Source organism: Mytilus galloprovincialis, chromosome 4 (assembly GCF_965363235.1).
Source record: "Mytilus galloprovincialis chromosome 4, xbMytGall1.hap1.1, whole genome shotgun sequence".
Lineage (NCBI taxonomy): Eukaryota > Metazoa > Mollusca > Bivalvia > Mytilida > Mytilidae > Mytilus > Mytilus galloprovincialis.
Genome location: NC_134841.1, coordinates 67,281,847 through 67,306,398, shown reverse-complemented (window position 1 = coordinate 67,306,398; position 24,552 = coordinate 67,281,847). Strand labels below are relative to the sequence as shown.

Below are 24,552 nucleotides of genomic sequence, written 5' to 3'. Positions count from 1 at the left end.
AGGTCTCCTACCTTCTAAAATATAAAGCTTTTAAGAAGTTAGCTAACACCGCCGCCACCGCCGTAGCCGCCGCCAGATCACTATCCCTATATCGAGCTTTCTGCAACTAAAGTCGCAGGCTCGACAAAATGGGAAAAGGGCCTATATTGAATAAGTCAAATAAATATATTCAAAGTAATATTGAAAATATTTATTAACAATACACTCCTGCATTTTAAGTTTAAACGTGATTATTCCATGATGTATGTCATTTAAAACATTTGCTTTATAAACAAACATTTGCTTCATTTAAAATAGACTATATCATATTAAACAACAGAAAACCAATAAAAATCATATATACTTGCATCAATAGCACTATTGCAACAAACACATATACAATATAACAAGAAATATTATATCTGCTGGTTAAATAAGGGTCAGTTTAGCTAAAATTACTCTCTGTAGCTGCTCCTTGTTTTCACTCTTGACAAAAAAACATACTGTGGATTTATTAATTTTCGTTGGATACTAATTTTCATGGATTTCGTGGTTACAGGTGAACCATGAAATTAAATGTTCAACGAATGACAATTTTTCTATAGGCTTGTATGTGGACTACATCAAAACCAGGAAATTAAACATCCACGAAGCGGAACATGCAGTTTTTCCCTAATCCACGAAAATTCAGTATAAGGTGTTAGTGGTATTCATTTCAATTAAATTGAATAAATGTGATACTGAATCTTAAAAAAAGAAACAACCATAGAATCATTACAACTGTAAATGATTTTTTTCCTGAAGGGCAATGAAACATCATTCACAATTATTATTGTTTAATGCATGGTTACTGTGTGAAAATAGATGAAAATTAAATTAAAACACTTATGGGCACCAAAGGAGAAAGATTGCTTTTATTTTACAATTTTGTGAATTTAAAGTAAAACAATGAATAGTTTAAATTTTAGTTATATTTGTTTATTCATGAGAGGGAATTTCTGGTTGAACCTATTTTATCACAATAATTTTAGTGGAGTACCTCAAATACACATCATATTTTAACTTAAACATTTAAGTTAAACATATCATTAGAGCTAATTTCACACTGCTTGTAGAGTAAAAACTTGGTTGGCTTGCTTGCTTTGTTCATTCAAAAGTTTACTCCAGTTTTGTATTTAAGATTGAAATCTCATAGTTAAACCTGTATATATCATAATTAAATTTAAATGGACGTTTTCCCAATTTCAATTCTACAATATATACAAACAAAGCAAGCAAGATAACCAAAGTCTTGCTCTACATGCATTAGGCAATTAGCTGTAATAAATTACTTGACATTGACAGGCTATGATCTAAAGAATGATCATGTCACTGCAGTATTATATTTGAACTATAAAAGGTAGTGATAAACTTTGGAAGATTTAGAAATCAAGTCAACATGATACAGTTTTGATTGCATTTCATGCAATCTTTTTCCAAAAACTGTTTTTTTTTAAGTAAAGCTTTTCTATCAAATCTATGATTTTAAATATTGTATGAAAGCATTAATGCCCTTCAAACTTAATATCATGAAAAATTTCACTTTCAAAACTTTTTCCAAATCTGATTATAACTTTTACTGACTTTTTACATATTTTAACACAAATAACAAAGCATGTTTAACATGTTAGTGCATGGCCATCACATATGCATTTTGTACAATATCTTTGAGCACCATGGAATGAATTATGTACATCATATATATTGATAAAATTTTTAAGGAAACTTTTATTTCAACATAATTTTTGACTAAAATCAAGAATAATTTTAGATCATAATTTATGGCACAAGCAAGTAAACTCAGTTGAGCAATAAAGAATTTAAGCTGTTATAAAGATTAAAACTTTCAACACCACAAACATTTTTGTTAAACTATTTCTATAGAAAGCACTTTAGAATGAAACATCACAGTTCAGTAATATATAATTTACAAATTTATCTATACATATAAAGTCAAAAATAGTAGATACTAATGATAAAGTTGCAAATATGTGATCTTCCTACTGGTACCTTATCCAGAAAATTTTATGTCACAAAGAAAATATCTTCACTTCACAATGTTCAATGACATGTTCCCTCCCCTTTTTGACACTTTTTGGGCAGGTATTTCATTTCATCCAAATTCGAAAATAGTCTTTGATGGACTAAAATTTTAACTAAATTTTCAATAAAACTACTCTTTCTACAACTGAGGAACTCTTTTTAAACTCTCATACTATCATAATAACTACTTCTTTAATCAGATATAACCAAAAATGGTACCATTTTTTTCTGCACCAGATGCGCATTTTTCGACAATCAATGTCAAAATATTAGAAAATCAAAAGTTTATTTAAAAGATTAAGAGCTATAAACTAATGAGGATAAAAAGGTATAGCCAAAGATTATCTTGATGTGAAATTGTATCTGCATTCTAGTTGATGTTTCACACTGATTGCATCATGAAGTTCATGATAACTAGATAATAAAATGATATTTACAAGAGTGAAATCTACAACTGGTTTTATCAAATCTAGCCAGGGATGGGGTCGATTACTTTAAAATGTAATCGATCAAATTACAATTACTTTGCTAAGACAAGAGGCTCTCAAGAGCCGGAATCGCTCACCTTAAATTTTTTGCTTAAATCTTCCATCAATGATTATTTTGGGTTTTCAATTTATATAAATGGTTCTTCGATTCTGTCATATCTTCTTCAAAAGCAAAAACAAGAGTGGACACACTGAAATGTCTCGTTTGTCTCATGTTCATAATATAATTTATGATGAAAGTATAAAAAAACATTGTATACCCCTAGTATTACATTATTGCTGTTTACAGTTTATCTACATCTATAATAATATTCAAGATAATAACCAAAAACAGCAAAATTTCCTTAAAATTACCAATTCAGGGGCGGCAACCCAACAACGGGTTGTCCGATTCATTTGAAAATTACAGGCAGATAGATCTTGACCTGATAAACAATTTTACCCCATGTCAGATTTGCTCTAAATGCTTTGGATTTTGAGTTATAAGCTAAAAACTGCATTTTACCCCTATGTTCTATTTTTAGCCATGGCGGCCATGTTTTTTGATGAAATGGGAATTAAAACACAAACTTTATTCTAGATACCCTAGGAATCAATCAGATGAAGTTTGGTTTGAATTGGTTCAGTAGTTTCAGAGGAGAAGATCTTTGAAATAGTTTACGATGACGACGGACGCCAAGTGATGGCAAAAGCTCACATTTCCTTTTAGGAAAGGTAAGCTAAAAATGTAATCGATTACATTACAATTACACCCTATTTTATATGTAATCAATTACATTAGATTACTTTTCTTAAAAGTAATCATGATTACTTTAGATTACTAATGATTACATTGTATATTGCAATATCAAAGTTTTTTTTATAACTTTTTATCCTCACAAAAAGCTGATTTTGGTGATTTTTTTAAAAGCCTTAATTTATTCGTCTTATTCACAAGAATTTATAGACAAGTACAGTGCATCATGTGTAATTTGATAAAATAGCTATAGACAAGTGTCCTTTCTCTATGTAAAAGATATAACTTTATTTTTTTCTACAAATTTTTACCTAATTAACAAAAAACCTGAACAAATTAGGAAAAATTAATTAAGTATACATGTAGTTTTATTGTCTGTTGGGACATAATTGACACATCCATTAATGTTTTTACAGGTGTTAATCACTACTTCCATTTTTTTAAAACAAACAATAGGTGAGCTTGGGTATTAAAATTTTATTGTCTTAATAACAATATCAACAAAGTTAAAAGTGGTTGATTGTCATTATTTGTTTGAAAATTTTTAATACTTGATCTAATTAATAATTAATAGAACTAGATATCATTGAGATGGGAGCCATCTCTGTGGGCCCGCTGTGAATAATGTGCATTAAAAAATTGTATCTTTACCATAGGACATGGGTTTGTCAACTGAAACCAAAGTTTTTGACCTTGACCTTTGACCTAGGAAGTTGCACATAAATTATGACACACCCTTTGGTGTTGGTTTATATACATGTCAAGTATAAACTTTGAAATGATAACGGTTCTCAAGATATAGAGCGGACACGATCTTTACCATAGGACATGGGGTTGTCAACTGAAACCAAAGTTTTTGACCTTGACCTTTGACCTAGGAAGTTGTACATAAATTATGACATACCCTCTGATATTGGTTTATATACATTTCAGGTATAAACTTTAAAATGATAACGGTTCTCAAGATATAGAGCGGACACAATCTTTACCATAGGACATGGGGTTGTCAACTGAAACCAAAGTTTTTGACCTTGAACTTTGCCCTAGGCAGTCGTTCATAAATTATGACACACCCTCTGGTGTTGGTTCATATACATGTCAAGTATAAACTTTGAAATCATAACGGTTCTCAAGATATAGAGCGGACACGATCTTCACCACAGGACACAGGGTTGTCAACTAAAACCAAAGTTTTTTTACCTTGACCTTTGACCTAGGAAGTTGTACATACATCATGACACGCCCTCTGGTGGTGGTTAATAAACATGTAAAGTATAAAGTATGAAATCATAATGGTTCTCTAGATATGGAGCGGACACAAAGTGTTACGGACGGACGGACGGACAGACTGATCACTATAGGGCGACCCGCCTTTGGCGGGGCCCTAATTATTGCAAGGTGAAAACACAAAACAACTTTGTAACTTAGGAAAGTATATAAATTTCTCTTTAAATCAAGAAACAGTTTATTGTAATAAAAGATATTTTGTATTGATGAAACTTCTGGCGTCACTTATTGTTTACTATGCACATTGTTTGTAATAATATGCCATATGTATACACTGTACATGTACTTGTTTATACAGATGAGCCATACGGCTCAAAGTTAATAAAGATTAAAATTAGAAAGCACATATTATACACGAATTTATGGAAAACAAAATTTATTAAATTTGTCAATAAATGAAATCTGGTATTAACTTCAATTTTGAATTATTAAAGTGGTCTCATATATCTATGTCGACCATCAAAGTAAAATTGGGATGAAATGTTTTCTGCATTTGAATTTCAAAGTTGTTATGTAAAAATATTGGGTAAACTTATATAAAATTGGAGTTAATATCAAAAGTTTTCAATCAAGGGGAAAAAATGCAATCAAGGCATATTCTTGTATCATAAGAGCTCAATCTCACAACAAAATATTGGAGAGGAAATTTCCTTCAGTAAACTGTTAACAAAATAAATCACTTAGTTATACAAATTTGTTTAATAGATGATACAATTTATCACATATAAACAAGGTCCCATCATTTTGAATACTAGTTTCATGATTTTTCATTCAAGCTTTACATTTTCTTATTTTCATCTTGTCTGTCAAAAACTATTTTCATATATATACAAGATTTGTAATCAGCAAGTAATCATATGAATGTAATCTCAAAGTAATCTAAAAGTAATCATGATTACACCTGTTTTTTGCAATGTAATCGATTACATTATGATTACTTGTAATCAGAAATGACATGATTACTGATTACATAGGATTACACTGCAAAATGTAATCGATTACAGCTGATTACGATTACTGATTACGATTACCCCATGCCTGAATCTAGCTCACATTTATCTTATTTCAATGACCATTACATAATTTACATAATTATTATAATTTATATAATAAAGACAAAATTAGATTAATGTGATCACTCAAAACCTATCTTTCAATTAATATAATATTCATAATTTTATTTGCTAATCATGAATATCAAGTCAGAAATTTATCTTAAGATTATTATGCTCCATTTTTGAAATAATAAACATTTAATAATAAAATTATCTCTATAAGGTCTCACAGCACAATTGTTGAGGAATTAGTGATCTGTTATAACAATATATGTAATTTGAAAAACACATTTTAAATCTATGATTACAAAGTTCAAACTCATCTCCAAAGAGACTTAATAAATCTTAAGTCAGAGTGACCTTATTTCGATTAGATGCTAATACACACTCCTAGATGCATCCTCATACCAATTTATGTGCTGATAAGTCACTTACTTTTTGATATTTAAACTCTGGTACATAACTTACTATTTGTGATAAATTTGGAAAAACTTAGTCACAGCCCTGTCCATGAAATATAGAATTTTTCACTTTCAGACAGTCTCAAATAGAGGCATCTGCATGACTACGCGACTATATTTCTTTTGGATCCTTTGAACTAACTGCAGATGTGCACACTTGCATGTGAATGCAAAAATTCCTCCTTGGGGTACTTCTATAGCTCCTCAACATCTTTAAGGTGATGTAATATTGTTCACTTTATATACTAGATACTTCACTAGCAGGCAACAAACATGACAAAGACCAAAGGGAGAAAATTATGTCCTCATACCATAAAACTATTTTATTCATAATCTTTCTCATGAATTCTGAAAACTAGGTTTTCACAACAACAGAAATGAATTTACATTTGTTTATAATAAGACCTTGATTGCATCCTCCTTGGTATTGGCATTGAAGTGCATGGCTCACAATTATATTTACAAAATATATATCAGGACATTTTACATTTGTTTTTGTCTTGTTTGGGTTTGCCTAGTTCTGGATTACTACTAGAAGTCGTGATTGCCATTGGTTGGGAGATATGGTTATTGCGAGGGGCAGGTTCCATTTCATGACATTCTCCAGACTTATCTTTTTCAACTGTTACCCAATTTTCTTCACCTGCAAAACAATATTTTTCTATTAAAAACATGTATCATTTTCATATGTGTATATATATAGTGCAGTTCTAGAGCATTTTAATCTGACTTTTCTTTATATGATTACTTCATAATTCTAACAAGCTTTTTATATATTATACAATATATATCGTATAGGTAGAGGACAAATAAAATTTACAGTGTTGCAGCATCCCTAATATCTATGAAATATGAACCACTTTTTAAATATTTTTTTTATGATGTTTTTTTGTTTTGTAGATTTGTATCCTTGTTTTTGTAGGTTTGTGTACTTGATCTGATCGAGCCTTCTTGAGAAAAAGTTAAGCAAAATAGAGACTATAAAGTCAACTTCAGTTATAATCATTTTATGACATTAAATATGATAATTATAGTACTCATATCATTTAAAATTTTATGATAACTTGAAAATATATATAATTTATTATATACTTGAACTTCTATCAATCTGTTTAACAGGTTCGCTTGTAGTCCTTCCTGTTAATGCATCCAGTATATCATTTATACTAAAGTGATGATGGTCTGAAATTATCAATAAATTCTTTATTAGATTCCTCACTTACATTTTTTCTCTTTTAACTTCTTGTACATGTGAGATACCCTAGCTTTAAGTCTTTAAAATTATTTTATACAGTTTGTTCTCTTGTTGAGCTGTGACACCACCATCCCAGGTTAGGGGATATCTGAGTACTCATAAACATGTTTAACCCTGCCATATTTCATTTGTACAAAAGAAGGGAGCTTGTAATTCAGTTGTTGAATTGTTGTTATTGGTTGTTGTCTGTCATATATATGTTTTTTCAGGTGCTTTGCTTTTGTGCCAATTTGTATTTCATTTGCACCAAAAAAATCTTTCATTTGCGCCACAAACCATATTTCATTTTATTTGTGGCTAAAATAAAACATTTTGTTTGCGCCAATAATACAAGTAAAAAATATAAAATGTACAGTTTTATTCAAATGACTTATTATAGTAATTTAAAAAAAAACATTTTTTTTTATTGCATAATAAAGCATTCATCAGAAACCAGTCATAAAATTCATAATAAAAGCACTAAACACTTATACTTTCCTTGCAATGAGAATGTACTCCCTTAGTTACTCAGTGTGAATATTTAATACTCCAAAAATAAATCTTATTACTCAGTGTGAATATTTAATACTCCAAAAATAAATCTTAATCACGATATAGCAATGAAACTTTTCCATTATATGTTATCTGTGAAATGGCACAAGTGCTTTTTTCATTTTTTGGCGCAAATGATATACAACCTTGTGGCACAAATGCAATGCACCTGTTTTTTTCCTTTATTGTTTTGTCCTTAATCTGACCCTTTAAACTGTTGGTGAAGCCTTAAATATCTGACTATAAGATAGGAGTTTTGCTGAATGTTGGTTACCTACAGTTGCTTTCATTCGCTTTTTTTTTTGGCCAGTGGCAAGTGGTTGTCTCATTGGCAATCATACCACCTTTCCATATTTTATATTACCGTAGAAAGGCTTGTATAGTTCGCACTGGTACATAGTCCGCAACCCCTTCTCCCCATGAAATTTTAGGTAAAAAAACTTTTTGTAACTGTTAGAAAAGGTCTAATGAAACTCCAGTAATTTCAAATCCTGTGCGCTCATTTGCGGTATTTTCTTGGTAAAACCTGTTTTCCATCAAACAGAAGCTGAAATTGCTTGTAAATGATTCTAGAACACTTCATGATTGTTAAAAAAAGTCTAACAATTTAGAAACTTGTATATGTTTAAACAGCACGTGTAAATGAAGAAAATAACTGGTGAGAGTCGAAATCCGTACATAATAGATATCACTATAATACGACTTTGAAAGTAAAACAGTTCCATCCTTTTGTAAAACAGTCTTTAGTATACCTATCACATTAATATTTGAAGGGTCTTAAGCTAATACAAACCATATTAGTCAGTATGAAACACCAAAACGGAATGAACAATAACTGAATACGTTTTGTAGTTTACAAATTCTAAGCTGGTTTATGGTTGTCTTTTTTACTATGTTTGTATAGTTTCAATCAAGCAGATACCAGTTTATTTCAACCAATGCATTGAAAAGAAACGAGAAATTTGTAATTTCTTGCTTACTGTACTCTATAGTCCGCACCCCCTCTGAAAGGTCCAATTTTGGAAAATAAATCCACGGATTATACAAGCCTTTCTACAGTAATGGTGCAACATTTGGCGAAAAAATACATTATAAATATTGGTACCAACACACAAGGAGATTGGATCTATTATAGCTGCTGAGGACAAAAATGCAACAAAACATGGAAAGATGGATACACACATGAAAAGATAATGATCATCTATATATAAGAATAAGGAGATGTGATATGGATGCCAAAGAGACGGCTATCCATCAAAAACCAAATGAAGCAGACGATAGCACTTACTTCTTTTTACCAATTGACATATCTGAACTGTTTACTTGATTTAGTTAAATAGTCTTTAACATTCAGAGGCAAACATAAGGGATGCTGTCATTACATGAGGTACAGCGGAGAAGATTTTCATATAACATTGATAATTTATTGCTAGAAGGCAGCTACTAAATTTTCAGTTTGGATAAGAGTAAAAATATTTGATTACTTTAAACATTTTTATGACTATAATTTCATTATTATTCATTCCTTGGGTAACAAATTTTTGTTTATTTAGTGGGTAAATCGAGTCCAAACTGATAGTGTTCCTCTGAAAATTTATTATTTATCTAGTTATCTCTTATCTTTCATTGTCTATGTCTTTATATTGGTGCTTTTTTCAATAGATTAATAATTTACTATAGTATTTTAAGTAGCATGTATACAAACCTGGTCTTCTTTGTCTCAGCAGCGTCAGAGCATCTCTTATTTGATCCTGTGTATATCCCATATCAAGACATTGTTGTACAGCTTGTATTAATAAATCATCTGTCCAAGTATAAAAGACAGATTCAATACAACATACAGTTAGGGGTTAAATTATATAATAGACTACTTTAGAGTTAGATGCATTTCTGTCTATCTTTGGTTTGAGGTGGTACCTAACACTACAGGGAGATAACTCTGTAAAATCAGCAGAACGTTTTAATGATGTTGTGTTCATAAGGGAATATTAAGCTTCTCAATGATCAAAATAAGTGTTTGTCAAACTGCTATATAACCAGTGTAATTTTTCTGATTTAACAGTTGGTTCAAATATTTTGAAATTTTTATATTTATGTCAAAGGGTCAAAGTAAATACTTTGTCAAAATTTTAAGAAAATTAAACGAGCCAAATTAATTTTAGTTAAAGTGTTAGGTACCACCTTAAGTGAACATCATTTGTTCGTTTAGGGGCATCACTTCTGTTCCCATGTTGAGTGATTGGTTTGAAAAATATAATGCTATAATGCACGAATAATTCTGCGAATTGATTTTTCATAATTGACAATCAGCAGCACTGTCATCAGGGAATTGCGATTAAGTACCTATGTAACAAACATTATTTCTAGTTTATCCTGCAAAATGACACCACTATTATAAGGCACTTGATGAACATTAAAAGTTCAGGGATACAGGCCATCCCCTCTATCTGGTGAATGATGTTTAAAAGGCACTCATGATTGATAAAAAAAATTTGGTGAAGGACATCACTCTAACGTGGTCTATTGTCATTTATTTACTGACACATTGTACAGGTCAAGTATTTTGAAGGTAGAATTATCTCCCTTTGTCATTCAAATTTATTTTAAAACTTATATTACTTAGTATACATGGTATAATGAACATCATATTTTCTTATTTTCTTGAATTTTTCTTGACTGAGTAATTGATTGTCTGTCTTAAAAAGATGTATTTAATATCCACAAAAGTATTTTCATTCACAATGAAAATCTTCATTGTCTGTTACTTTTCAAATTACTGACTTTTTACTAGACTTCAGTTATCTCTGTGCACAGAAATTCTTTTATTTTTGGTCATGTGATGAAATATTGAAGTCTGATTAACAAAAAAGTTACCAAAACAGAAAAATGAGTTTTAGGCATATTTTGACCAATCAAAACTTGTAACCAAATGCTCTGCAGGGCGCAGCTTTATACGACTGCAGAGTTCGAACCCTGAACATTGGGGCAAGTATGGACACAACATTCAAGCTTGATACAGCTCTGAATTTGGATTGTGATTAAATAGTTGACACAACACAAGTTTCTGACACATAATGAATGTGGTCTAAGAACTTAAACTTAAAAACTTTAAATTTAAAAGTTGGACATCACCTTTTATGGTCCAATATCCAAAACCTAAATACATGGTTAGATTCAGCATATCAAAGAACCCCAAGAATTCAATTTTTGATGAAATCAAATAAAGTTCAATTTTGGACCCTTTAGACCTCAATGTGGAGCAATCTGATAACCGGGCCCAAACATCAAAAATCTAAATACATGGTTAGATTAAGCATATATCAAAGAACCCCATATATACAATTTTTGTTGAAATCAAACAAAGTTTAATTTTGGACAGCAATTTGGACCAACTTGAAAACTGGGCCTATAATCAAAAATCTAAATACAGGTTTAGATTCAGCATATCAAAGAACCCCAAGGATTAATTTTTTGTTGATATCAAACAAAGTTTGATTTTGGACCACAATTTTGACCAACTTGAAAACTGGGCCCATAATAAAAATTATAAGTACATGTTTAGATTCAGCATATTAAAAAAAAACAAGAATTCAATTTTTGTTGAAATAAACGAGGTTTAATTTTGGACCAACTTGAAAACAGGGCCAATATTTCAAAAATCTAAGTACATGTTTACATTCAGCATATCAAAGAACCCCAAGAATTCAATTTTTGTTAAAATCAAACTTAGTTTAATTTTCGACCCTTTGGTCCTTAATGTAGACCAATTTGAAAATGGGACCAAATATTAAGAATCTACATACACAGTTAGATTCGGCATATCAAAGAACCCCAATTATTCAATTTTTGATGAATTCAAACTTACTAAGTTTAATTTTGGACCCTTTGGGCCCCTTATTCCTAAACTGTTTGGACCAAAACTCCCAAAATCAATCCCAACCTTCCTTTTATGGTCATAAACCTTGTGTTTAAATTTCATTGATTTCTATTTACTTATACTAAAGTTATTGTGCGAATACCAAGAATAATGCTGATTTGGCCCTTTTTTTGCCCCTAATTCCTAAACTGTTGGGACCAAAACTCCCAAAATCAATCCCAACCTTCTTTTAGTGGTCATAAACCTTGTGTTAAAATTTCATAGATTTCTATTTACTTAAACTAAAGTTATAGTGCGAAAACCAAGAAAATGCTTATTTGGGCCCTTTTTGGCCCCTAATTCCCAAACTGTTGGGACCAAAACTTCCAAAATCAATCCCAACCTTCCTTTTATGGTCATAAACCTTGTGTTTAAATTTTATAGATTTCTATTCACTTATACTAAAGTTATAGTGCGAAAAACCAAAAGTCTTCGGACAACGACGATGCCAACGTGATATCAATATATGACCAAAAAATTTTCAAAAATACATACCTTTTGTGAGAACAGTCCCAGTTTCTTCTGTACAACCATCTGTTTCCAGACTAGAAATAGAATCCTTTGGTCTTCTGACTGGTTTAAGTACTTCAGTATCATCTGGATCAACATTACTTCCGGAGCTATGTCCTAAAGGAGAAACTCCTAACGGTGTTTTTGCTAATGTCTGCTCACTACCTCTTGTAGGAGTTACTCTACTCCCTGAGCTTTGTCTTAAAGGAGAACCTCCTAACGGTGTTTTTGCTAATGTCTGCTCACTAACTCTTGTAGGAGTTACTTTAGGTACAGTAGTCTCTGATGCAACTGGTTGTTTCAGAACAGTGCTTTCATCATCACTTTCGTTGTCAGAATTGTCATGTCTTTGTTTAGCTACCGGGTAAGAACTTTTTATAGGCGGAACTAGAGCAATAAGTGGTGAAGAAGCAGGATTAGATGTGAATGGTTTTATTGGTCTTGAATTCGAAATCTTTTTAGCAGGAGCTACATATTTGTCACTGCTTGGTTTACTATCAGTTTTTTCTTTTGGTGGAATATTGTATTCAAAATTTTCTTCTTTTGTTGAGATCTTTCTGTTTTCTGGTTTTTGGTTTTGTACTTTCAAATTTGTACTTTCATTATCACTTGTTTTTAAACTAGTACTCCCGGAATCAGATGACCCCAATTTAGCTTCTGTCTCTTTTAACACAGTAGGATTATTTTGAACACATGTTATTTCTTTATCTTCATGTTCTGTTGGTTTGGAATTGCCTTGCAGTCTCCCTGCACTGGTATCTGAACTCTGATTTGTTGGAAACCCAGCATCAGCAGAGACAGATGAAGACATTCCTTGATCACTTCTTCTTCTTGGCATGCTGTCCATATTAGGGACACTGAAATATAGGCATATTTGAAATTTAAAAGCAAGAATTGTTGTGTATATCTATAATAGTACAGCTACCTGAACTTTGATGTTAACAGCTACCTTAACTATATGATGTTAACAACTAACTGTAAACCTTAACTATGATGCTAACAGCTACCATAACTTTGATGTTAACAGCTACCTTAACTATATGATGTTAACAACTAACTGTAAATCTTAACTATGATGCTAACAGCTACCATAACTTTGATGTTAACAGCTACCTTAACTATATGATGTTAACAACTAACTGTAAACCTTAACTATGATGCTAACAGCTACCATAACTTTGATGTTAACAACTACCTTAACTATATGATGTTAACAACTAACTGTAAATCTTAACTATGATGCTAACAGCTACCATAACTTTGATGTTAAAAGCTACCTTAACTATATGATGTTAACATCTACCTTAATTCTGATTTGATTAGCTACTTTAACAATGTGATGTTAACAGCCTATATGCTTGTTAAAGACACAAATTCATCTAGAGGCTCACATGAGCCTGTATCACTTAAAAGGTTTATTACAAAAAGTGATAGCAAACTTGTGCAATTGAATTTTTCTAGGTCTGATTAATTTCATATAATGGGTTAAAAATATATGTTGATCATTGTTTTTAACTGTATAAGAATGAGTTTGTAGATCGAATCAGTCAATCAAATGATTTACCTTTGTTTAACTTTCACTGTTGACATTCTTTTCCTTTTCATAACTTAACATGCATAATTCATGCATAATTCATCTCTTGCTAAGGGGTTCAATGGAAGGTCACCTGACTAATTAGGATTTAATGAGGTCAAATTATTCACTTGCAAGTGAATAATTCATGAATAATTCATCATCAACGTTTCTTAGCTTTTTTTGACAAAACTGAACAATCCGGAGTGCTAAAAGCAAATTATTATTTCACTATTTCACTTTCATTTGTTCATGATTGAACAAAAAACAAATCAAATTTGAATTATTTTTATATATACATGTCATGTATCTCATAGCTCACAGTGCCCTTTAATGCATGAACATTTCTATATTACTTACGATCAATTTTTGTCATAAGATAATTAGATTTTGGTAGGAAAAAAAAAATCTTAAAATTTAAATCTTTGTGGATTTAGCAGTAAATTTCTGAAATTTTAACTATTGGCCAAATATATATATATGATTGAATTTAAACCTGAAAATCTATCAGAGATCACTACCATACCTATCTTTACTGCCAACGTCATCTCTGAACTCTTCCATATCAGCGTGTTGTCCACCAAAAAGTATTTTTCCCTTGTCCCCTATTATCACATTGTCAGCAGTTATATTGTAAGTTTTAGGTTGCAGTACAGGTTCTGGTTCTTGTGGTGCAGGTTTGTAATATTGATGATAATGTATATGAATTCCTGAAGATTCATTGTTTGGCGGACAATTTACTTCAGATTTTGGCAAATGGCCAGGCCTTGATTGAGCATTGGGATGTGATGGGGCAGATTGATAATCTCCAGTAAGATCCCCAGCATCCATTGAAGTTAATTCATTTTTTCTAGAGGAAGGCCCAGATTCTGAAGATCCATACTTCTGTTGGTGATCTGTAGATTGAATGCTGCTATGAATATCTGGCTTAAGGTTCATTTCTGAAAAAATCACAACTTATTCAAAATTATACAGACACAGGCTTGGAACAAAATTACATGACACAGGCTTGGAAGATGTGGGTTTTTTTCTTGGTTTTATATATATATTTTTTTAATCTAACTTTTTAAATTCATGTAGAGATCCTCTGCATAAACAAATCTTCTAATTAATAAATGAATAAGTTAAGTTGTAAAAAAGTAAATGTCCTTTCATTTCTAAATTCTATTTACAAATATTTGCATGATGTATGTTTGTGAAATTTTTTTATATGCTGGAAGAAAATACAATCATTTGCCTTATATCATGATTATGTACTATCATTCTGAAAAATCCTGTATTCAAAACTCTGTATCATAATTATAATAATTCTTTACAAGTAAAACTGTAGACCAATTCAAAGAAAAATTCAAAACAATTTGATTTAATGTTCTATGAACATTTAAGTATCAACTAGTACTTATCTCTAGCTTAGCAAAAAAGTCAAAGATCTCATTTTACAAAAAAAGTTTTAAAAATATCCGCGCAAGAACTTTTGTAGAAGACAATGATGTGTTAATCTATATGTTTTCTCAGTTCCATATACCACCAGACATTAAGGTGATAAATGAAAACACAAAACTTTTTGGAAGCAATTTATTTTTGTTATTTGAACAGTATTAAAGCAGTAGTAACTAATATATATAATATATATAATATATATAAACGTCTTGAACAATTGGTTTATTTATACAATTATAAAAAATATATACTTGGCTCAAGTCTCAAATGAATGTAACAGAATTAAAAGCATAGGGGTCATACATAGGAGACACCTTTTCAAACTCTAAATATACATGTAACCTATCTTAATATAAAATATTCATTTCCATTTTCATTGCTTAATTAGAATTATTAAATATTACATGTATTTCCCTTTCCAAATATTTAGTGTGTGCATAGGATATATTTCAAGGAACATTAAGATCATACATTAGCAATGGTACAGTTTTATTTGGGACACTTTTTGTTTTAAGTTTTGTATACAATGTACTTTATTTTGTTCAGCAAGAGCATGAAGAGTAGTAGATTAAATGAACGGACAAAAATTTAAAGACACAAAAGTTTTGAGGAACTATCTTACTCTTACCATCAAATTTTTCTGGCTGTGATTTTAAACTTGATGTGTCATCCCCTTCTGATGGCCCTTTAAACCTTTCAGGAAATGGTGGAGGGTGCGCCATATTTCCTGCAGTTTTAGGATAGCCATCACCTGAATTATATAAAATATTCCTTTCAGTTTGTTCCTTCATGGACTGTGATCGGTAAAAATCTTTCCATTCTCTCTCAGATTGGATACGGTTCCTTTCCATCACCTGCTGTTTGTATTCATGTTCAGCTAACAACCTTCGTTCATGAGCATCGTCCTCTTGAACTTTTCTAACTAAGTAGTTATAGCATTTTTCTTGATGGTTTTTATCACTTTCTACCCGCTTGTAAATTTTATCACCAATTAAGCGTCTTACACCTTTACGGTAAAATTCATCAGCATTGTAAAAGTTAATTCCTTTCAAAGAATTGAGACCCATTGGAACTCTAAAATCAGCTTTGTTTCTTTGCACAGTATATACAGGAACAACACACCACTTTTTTTCCTTATTATATATTGCTTCCATTAAGCATGTCTCACTTGACAAACTGCACCAATCACATTCTACAAACTGTTTTGTTAGGTAAACAAATGTAAATGTACAACGTTGAAACCCATGGTCTAAATGCTGCAACTTTGAAGAAGATAAGCCTTCCAATTCTGGTCCATCATATAACACAGCTTTTATTTTACCCGGTTCATTTGGGAATATCTCTTTTTCTAAATGATCCCGAAAAAGTTCAGCTTCCTGATAATCTGCTTCACTATATAAGACCATAACATCGTAATGTCCTACTTTAAGTTCCTTAGGAAGTTTATCATAGTGTTGCTTAATAAAGTCTTCTCTTGACAGTTTAGGCAGAGAGGATGAACTGGTACTGTGGGGAGGAGGTTTGCTGAGACTGCTGTCTTGCCTCTCTTCTCTACCAGTGTAGAACTGTTCTGTGGAGGGTACAGCTGCTGAAGGTTGGCTAACAGCACCTACAGTACAAACAGAATAAGTCAGTGTAAAGTAGAAAAGAAGTCATAATATATACATCTAATGTATTTGGCAGGGATCACTTGGCTAGTTCTGTTGTGGTCCTTATACTGTTAATTCAGAAATGTTAGGGATGTTTTTATCATTGCAAAAATTGCAACAGAGTACATGAAATAGGTGTCTAAAAAATTAAAATTTTTGCATTTTAAATTTTGATAGCATTATTTGTTTGCAGAATTTATTGAAATTACTATTGTTATTTTTATTATTTAATTTTTGTCCAGTCATCAAAATCGAAAACAAACTACATGTATAGGCTTTCAAGAGCCTGTGTCGCTCACCTGTATCTACTGTGGTTTTGAAAATCATGTGAAATAAGGTTAAAATCATAATAAATAGTACTAGATACCCTAATAATGAGTGAGGCCAAGTTTGGTTTTGGACCAGGTGAGCTAAAAATAAATGCACACAAAAATCTGATTTTACAGAGATGATTCAAATGTCTTTAAAAACTGGATAAATTAAACAAATTTCTTTTCATATCACAAGATTCCTAAAATGTTTTATGATATTATACTAATGGAAATATTATCCTTTTATTGTTCTATTTGGTTGTTTAAGTGTATAATTTTGTATTTAAATTACAAAGTTGTCATATCAATGAGCAATTAAACAAGAATGTGTCCCAAGTACATGGATGCCCCATCCCCACTCTCATTTTCTATGTTCAATGGACCGTAATGTGGCATTAAAATTAGAAAGATCATACTATAGGGAACATGTTTACTAAGTTTCAAGTTGATTGGACTTCAACTTCATCAAAAACTACCTTGACCAAAAACTTTAACCTGAAGCGGGACAAACAGACGGACAAACAGACAGACGAACGAACAGACGGACGGAAGGACAGACGGACGAACGGAGGCACAGACCAGAAAACATAATGCCCATAAATGGGGCTTTAAAAAAGTTTTATAATAAGGAAAAGGTAATTTTACTTTCTTTCTTAAGTCTATGATAAATAATAGAATTAAAACTGGTTAAGAAATGACAAGATTTTAAATGTTTAAAAAATGGTAATATTTCTCCAAACTAACTGAAGTATAAAAAATCTCATTACTATTTCACCAATGCTGCTGTTAGCAATGGTATCAAAATATAAAGTTAAAGTTAGCAACCTAACTAATATCCAGTTATCTTTTCATTATAGTCGTTAAAAAAGTGCCCGAGTTGACATGTTTTGGAATTACAAATGTTTCTATGGTAATTAAAAGTCTAATACAGAAGAAAAATCTAAGCTTTTCTGCTAATTAATTCAAAATAAAACTTCTTTGAATGGATCAAATTGAAGTAATGTGTATTAATTTCATTTAACATTTTTCAAGAGCTATCATGTCAAAATGACATCTCTACAATGGCTAAGTTTTTTATGAATAATGGTATATAATTGTGAAACTATTCTAGACATATACCTGTTAATTTAAGTTTACAGTATGTAAGGCACAGTTAGGGCCCTTCAAGCTCTCGAAACTGGATGTTTATTATGTTTAAGAAAATTGTTTAAAACAGCATTTTGTTAATCTTACTTTTCAATTATCTTAAGTACTTCAGGATAATAACACAACTGACAACATATGTGGAACTGTTTTTTTCTAATGATGAATTGGTAGAGATAAAAAGCATTCATTATTGTAAGATTCCAGCACAGCAAATTGGTAGATTTAATTAGTCAAAAAGAGGATATACATATTAGCTTGAAAGATAATATTCTTCTAGACTGTTAAATAAATATTTAAAAAAATATTATTACTTGTTCTTGGTATAGCTCCACTAGGATCATTTCTTCTTGATCTTTGATCTGAAACTGTCAGAAAAAAATATTTATTTCTAATGCTCAAATGTTGAAACCTAAAAACATGTATAAATTTTTGAAAATAATATTTGGGTACTATAAATCATCCATATCTTCTTTTTTTTTATATGTTCAGTAGAAGTATCTCTGAACTAAAAACACAACAGTAATGATGTACAAAATGTATTAAATACATATGAATTCAATCAGTATTTGGAATTTATATTCATGTTCATGATGTTACATTTCTACTTTTAAAATGTTTTTCTTCTTATTTTTATATTTTCCGAAGAAGTATCTCAGAAACAAAAACATAACTGTAATGATGTATAATAAAAACATATGAATTCAATCAGTATTTGGAATTTATATTCGTATCATATTTCTACTTGCCAAATGTTGTGAAAACATGAATCGCTTGCAATAATTACTGTAAATTCAGAAATTATTGGGTGCATTTAATATTGCGATTTTGAGATTTTAGACTAACATGTGATATTATTTTTTGCAACATTGAGAAAAATCCTGTTTAATTCATATAAAAAAAAATCAAAATGCGAGTTTAAATTAGGGCTATTCCAGAAAAAAATGTATGGGGGGGGTTAGAAGGCAGTTTTTGTCAGCATCCGCCACCCAGACAATTGTAATTGAGAATTATAGTGCATTATAGTGTGAAAAGTTGCTCCGATACCCATCATCCATGTATTATTAATATAATATGCCTTCCAACCCCCCCCCCATACATTTTTTTCTGGAATAGCCCTTATTTCGATTATAACTCTATCGCTTTTTCCGTAATAACAATAATGAATAATGGATAGGTATTTGATGTATCTATTAACAAATATAAATATGTTACTAAAATTTTGTTTTAAAGAAAACAAGAATGTGTCCCCAGTACACGGATGCCCCACTCCCACTATCATTTTCTTTGTTCAGTGGACCATGAAATTTGGGTAACAACTCTAATTTGGCATTAAAATTAGAAAGATCATATCATATTGAGCATGTGTACTAAGTTTCAAGTTGATTGGACTTCAGATTCATCAAAAACTACCTTGACCAAAAACTTTAACCTGAAACGGGACAGACAGATGGACGGACGAATGAATGGACAAACGAACGGACGCACAGACCAGAAAACATAATGCCCCTCTACTATCGTAGGTGGGGTATAAAAAAAAATATAATAATGTGCCAATAATTTCTGAATTTACAGTAGTGGATAAACAGTAAAACAAACCAGATTCCTGTGAGTTTTCTTGTGGGTTTTCTGTCCATGCTTCTGCATCAGTTGATATTTGTGACGTGAATCTATCACTATCCATCATTCATGTTTCTCTTTTCCAACTATGATAATAAATTGTATTGCTCTGAAAGTTAAAGACAATTATGTTTTAACATCGAACATTATATTAAAATTTTTAATATTGAAGGGAAAGCAGATACAATAAAAATAATTAGCATGATTAGCAGATTAACATTTTAAACTACTAATATCACTAAAATAATATCATCATTATAATACATACTGTGATTTCAGTACCCCGCTACAGTTATGGCATAAATATAACAAATTGATGATGCAGCAGATATCAATGTCACAGGATACAGAACCCCTTAGTTTTGATTCAGTTCTGCGACTCATTTGCAGACAAGACAATCAATGAATTCTGAAGTTGAATTTGCTAACATTTATACATGTAATGTATCGTAAAATAAGAAGTTTACTTGTTCCTATTCACATGGAAAGTATGAATACCTTGTATACCTTACCAAAGTTAAACCTTGATGCAGTAATTGTAGTTTTAATTTTCACCGCTTTGGTTCAAATGATAACAGATTAAAATTCCACTACATCTCTAATTCATGTAATTCTAATGTTTCTGTGGTGAATTCTTTAATATCTGAAAAATATAAGAAATAATATATGTGTACATGTAAGAATAAAAAAAAATGGACACTTTGAATAAATGCATTAGTGAATTATGAATATTACATGTAGGCCATTTATTTTCTCAATTGAATTGTTTCTTTATTTATGTCAGGACCTTTTATCATTTGTTTATAGCTGTCTTCAACTGTATACGATATTTTTTTTCTCATTGTTAAAGGTTGTTTTTTTGCCTATAGTTTTTTCAATTGAATTGTTTCACATTTTTTATGTCAGGACCTTATATCATGTTTATAGCTACAAAATGTAACTTCAATTGTATACAATATTTTTTTTCTCACTGTTAAAGGTTGTCCTTTTGCCTATAGGCAAAACAGCTTGGATGGATAACAGTAGAGAACAGAATCTCATACCACATGCATAAATGCCTTAAAAATGAAGCCCCTGTATATCTCACTGAAAAATTTAAAGAAATGCCAGAAATAAACCAATATTGTTTGAGAAATGCCTCTTGCAAAAATTTACAAGTTCCAAAAGCCAAAACAGCTTTTATTATAAGAAATCTTTTATATATTCAGGATCTATTTTATGTAATAACATACCAAAATCCCTGAAAAAAATCAACCTCAAGTACAAGCTCATTCAAAAAAGATTTAAAAAATTACTTGATGGAACATTAAGAAGCTGTGCGTTTTTTATATGCATAATAATTTTCACACACTTACTCAAACTTATGATATTGTTGATGCCAATACTATACATGTCATATATGAATTTGTAACCATGGTAACTTTTACCTGTTTTGAAAATTGTATATTTCATAACAATTTCTTATTTCATTACCGTTTTTTGGTATGTATAAAGCGCACATTTATACCCTAGGTCATGTTTCTTGAAAGAGGGGTGCGTGTTATACAGGACTACAAACAATTTCTTAGTCTTTTCTTCAGGTCCAAATTCTGACAAAGAAATTTCCAGGTGAAGTGAAGAGTACGGAATATTTTTGCTAAAACCTCGATTGTTTTTATGTTTTACATGTTATAATTGTACATGTAATATGTATTGTATTGTTCTTGATTTGTCATGTTTTATTCAAATAAAATACATTTTATATCTTTGTTGTTACGTTTATTGTGTAAATTTGTCCATCTGTTTTGCAATCCGGAAATTTGCAAAGTCTTAATAAAGACACAATAAAGCTTTTGCTGTCGATTAAATTAGCCTCTGTGTTCCTTGTTGTCATAACTTACTGTTTTCGTATGTGTTCATCATAGAGAGTTGAAGAAAAGTGTATGAAAATTGAATAAACCACGCTCGTTTTGAAAAGATATGTATGTGTGTCTGTTTGATATTTTGTAATTGTTTGTTATATTTCATTGTATTTCATGAGGGCCTCAGGGAAGATTAGCTTCATAGCTAACTGTGAAACCCTCTTTAAATAAAGAATTATTATTATTATTATTATCATAGTTGCAATATTCAGGCAAAAGCCAACATTTTTCCTAAAGACATGATGGCATAAATATCATCTGGAGAAAAGTTAAAATCCTTTAAAAGTAGAATTTTGGGAGGCCATTATCTGTGTATTTAGTTCTCATTTGAACTATAGTCTTAAAGAGGAATATGTTGCTACATGTATTTATTTATATGCTTACAGCATGACAGCTATCATGATAAAATACAACATGTATAACATCAATCATTTTATCTAATAAATTGAAACCCGATTTTGTTTATAAAAATGGGAGATAGCACTCTTTTAGTTTTATGAGTATTTTCCCCAACCTGTTGAAAGCTGAGATTTATATTGGAACGAAGTCCCCAATAACAGAAGAAAAATCAATAAAAAAAAAAATATAAAAAAAAAAAATAGGTTCCGAAATTTTCATTGTACTAATGAACTCAAAATCGTTCAATTTTTTTGATGTCATATGTTTTGAATTCCTGCATATGCGTAGAAATCTACAATGTACTTCCTTTTTCCGGTGTCGTTCGTATGAAACTTTGAGTAATATATATATTTATCAGTCTAGTATAAAATAGGAAGGAACGCAATACCAATTTCATTTTTAAAAATTCCTTGATATGAAAAAACGTTACTTGCATGATAGCGTTTCTTTGTTTACATTGCATATGACGTCATAACTTAAATAACGTCACAACTAAAATCCCTAACAACAGAACCAAATTCGGAAACGTTACGGTATTTCCGTCTCTTTTTTTTAACAAATATTTAAGTTACAAAAAAAATAATTCATACAGACTTCGTCCCCATTTACAGGTAATGCCTGCCTCATATTTATAAAAAAAAACTATAGTCGCCGTCACCAGAAATTCGTAGCGGTTATCGGTAAAAATAATCTAAACTATCAATTACGTTCACTCATGACATAGTTTTTCACATTCCATTCATAAATCGCAAAAAAAAACCCCACTACTGACCTACCTTTTAAGTGATTGCACTGTGATAATCCTGACCTTCACATTTTCCAAGAGGATTTTGAATGGTGGAATCCGCCATTGTTTTTACCGGAAGTGTTTCCGTGGAGTTCAATTTCATAAAATTTGCATAAAGCGGAGGAAACCTTATCACATCAATGAAAAGAACATTTCAGGAAACTGCGTAAGTGACGAATGTCATATGTAAACAAATGATCCTCATAAAAACGAAGATGGCGGAATTACAATGGAAAACATTCTGGAAAATGTGAAGGTCAGGATTATTACAGTGTGATCACTTAAAAGGTAGGTCAGTAGTGGTTTTTCTTCTTGCGATGTATGAATGGAATGTGAAAAACTATATCTCGAGTGAACGCGAGTGATAGTTTAGATTATTTTTACCGATAACCGCTACGAATTTCAGCTGACGGCGACTATAAGCATCTCGAGTCAGGGATGGGGTAATTGAAAATGTAATGGTAATTAAGTGTAATGCATTACAATTTTCCATGTAATTGAATGTAATGTGTAATTGAGCATTTTTTAATTACATGTAATGGTAATTTAATTAATTACATTGAAAAAAGCATGTAATGCTCAATTACTTTTGAATTACATTTCAATTACATATACTTTTATGGTGTTAATGATAAGGATTTGTGTTTAATAATATAAATTGTAAAATAATACTTGTTTTTCAAATATCAAGACTTGAGTTATGACAATTCTAACCACATTTTGTAAAACTGGTAGGATCCTGGTAGGATGACCATTTTATTAACTACTAAACGACTAAAAGATGACCCAACGTCCTTTTTGTTTAAGACTGATTCGCATGACAAAAAGAAAGTTCCAAAACTTAAAAACTACGGAGTCAATTTGTCAATGATGTAATTATATTTTCAAACTTGTCAGTCTTTTTTACCTTGTGTTTGATTATCAAACAATATTTTCAAGCCGATCTTCGTTCAAAAACAGTTGTTTAAAGGTATAAATCCATTGTTTTGTGTAATTAAACGTTTTGGTTGTTCCTCAAAACTCCTGTGACTATTTTTGCTATTTCGGGGACTTCCGCAATGTGTAAAATTGGGAACAAGAGCGGACAGACTATCACTTTCCGAAAAATAAATTTTGGTTGGTTCCGACTGAACGATTGGCACTCAATATATATGTATGTCATGTATGGTCTTAATATTTAGATCGATATGATAGTCGAAAACTGAGACTGGCTGACTGTGTTATAGAAAAAAACCACCATAGAAGTCTCAGATAGAAAGCCTAGAAAAGTGTACAATAAGACGGATATTGAAATTAAATAGACCTAGAAGAATCCAGATGCACGATATGGCAAGCCGTTCTCGTCAAAACTATGTTTAAACCATTTTTCGAAAAATTTACACACTGAGAATTACAACAAAGCACACTGAGATTTAAAAACTTCAAAACG

General features: G+C 30.8%; 1 protein-coding gene across 2 annotated transcripts; it reads right to left on the bottom strand.

Annotated features, from left to right (window-relative positions):
- Positions 1-5,647: 5,647 nt before the first annotated feature.
- On the bottom strand, positions 5,648-24,179 carry LOC143072775 (uncharacterized). 2 transcript variants are annotated; one of them, XM_076247876.1, is made up of 10 exons: positions 24,031-24,179; positions 20,535-20,679; positions 20,016-20,145; positions 18,731-18,784; positions 15,942-16,922; positions 14,400-14,814; positions 12,286-13,157; positions 9,580-9,678; positions 7,181-7,270; positions 5,648-6,731 (listed from the first exon to the last, which is right to left on the bottom strand). In XM_076247876.1, the coding sequence occupies exons 3-10, from the start codon at positions 20,101-20,103 to the stop codon at positions 6,562-6,564; spliced, it is 2,769 nt and encodes a 922-aa protein (XP_076103991.1). In that variant the 5' UTR covers positions 20,104-20,145; positions 20,535-20,679; positions 24,031-24,179; the 3' UTR covers positions 5,648-6,561. The 2 variants fall into 2 exon arrangements, with proteins under 2 accessions (XP_076103991.1, XP_076103990.1); XM_076247875.1 differs by having other exon boundaries at positions 20,549-20,679.
- Between the last annotated feature and the right edge of the window lie 373 nt (positions 24,180-24,552).

Coding starts and splice junctions, on each gene's coding strand:
- LOC143072775 (XM_076247876.1), bottom strand. CDS start 20,103: ATGATGGATAGTGATAGATTCACGTCACAAATATCAACTGATGCAGAA. Junction 16,923..18,730: donor TGGAGCTATACCAAGAACAA/GTAATAATATTT, acceptor TTTGTACTGTAG/GTGCTGTTAGCCAACCTTCA. Junction 7,271..9,579: donor GCTGAGACAAAGAAGACCAG/GTTTGTATACAT, acceptor TGATAATTTCAG/ACCATCATCACTTTAGTATA.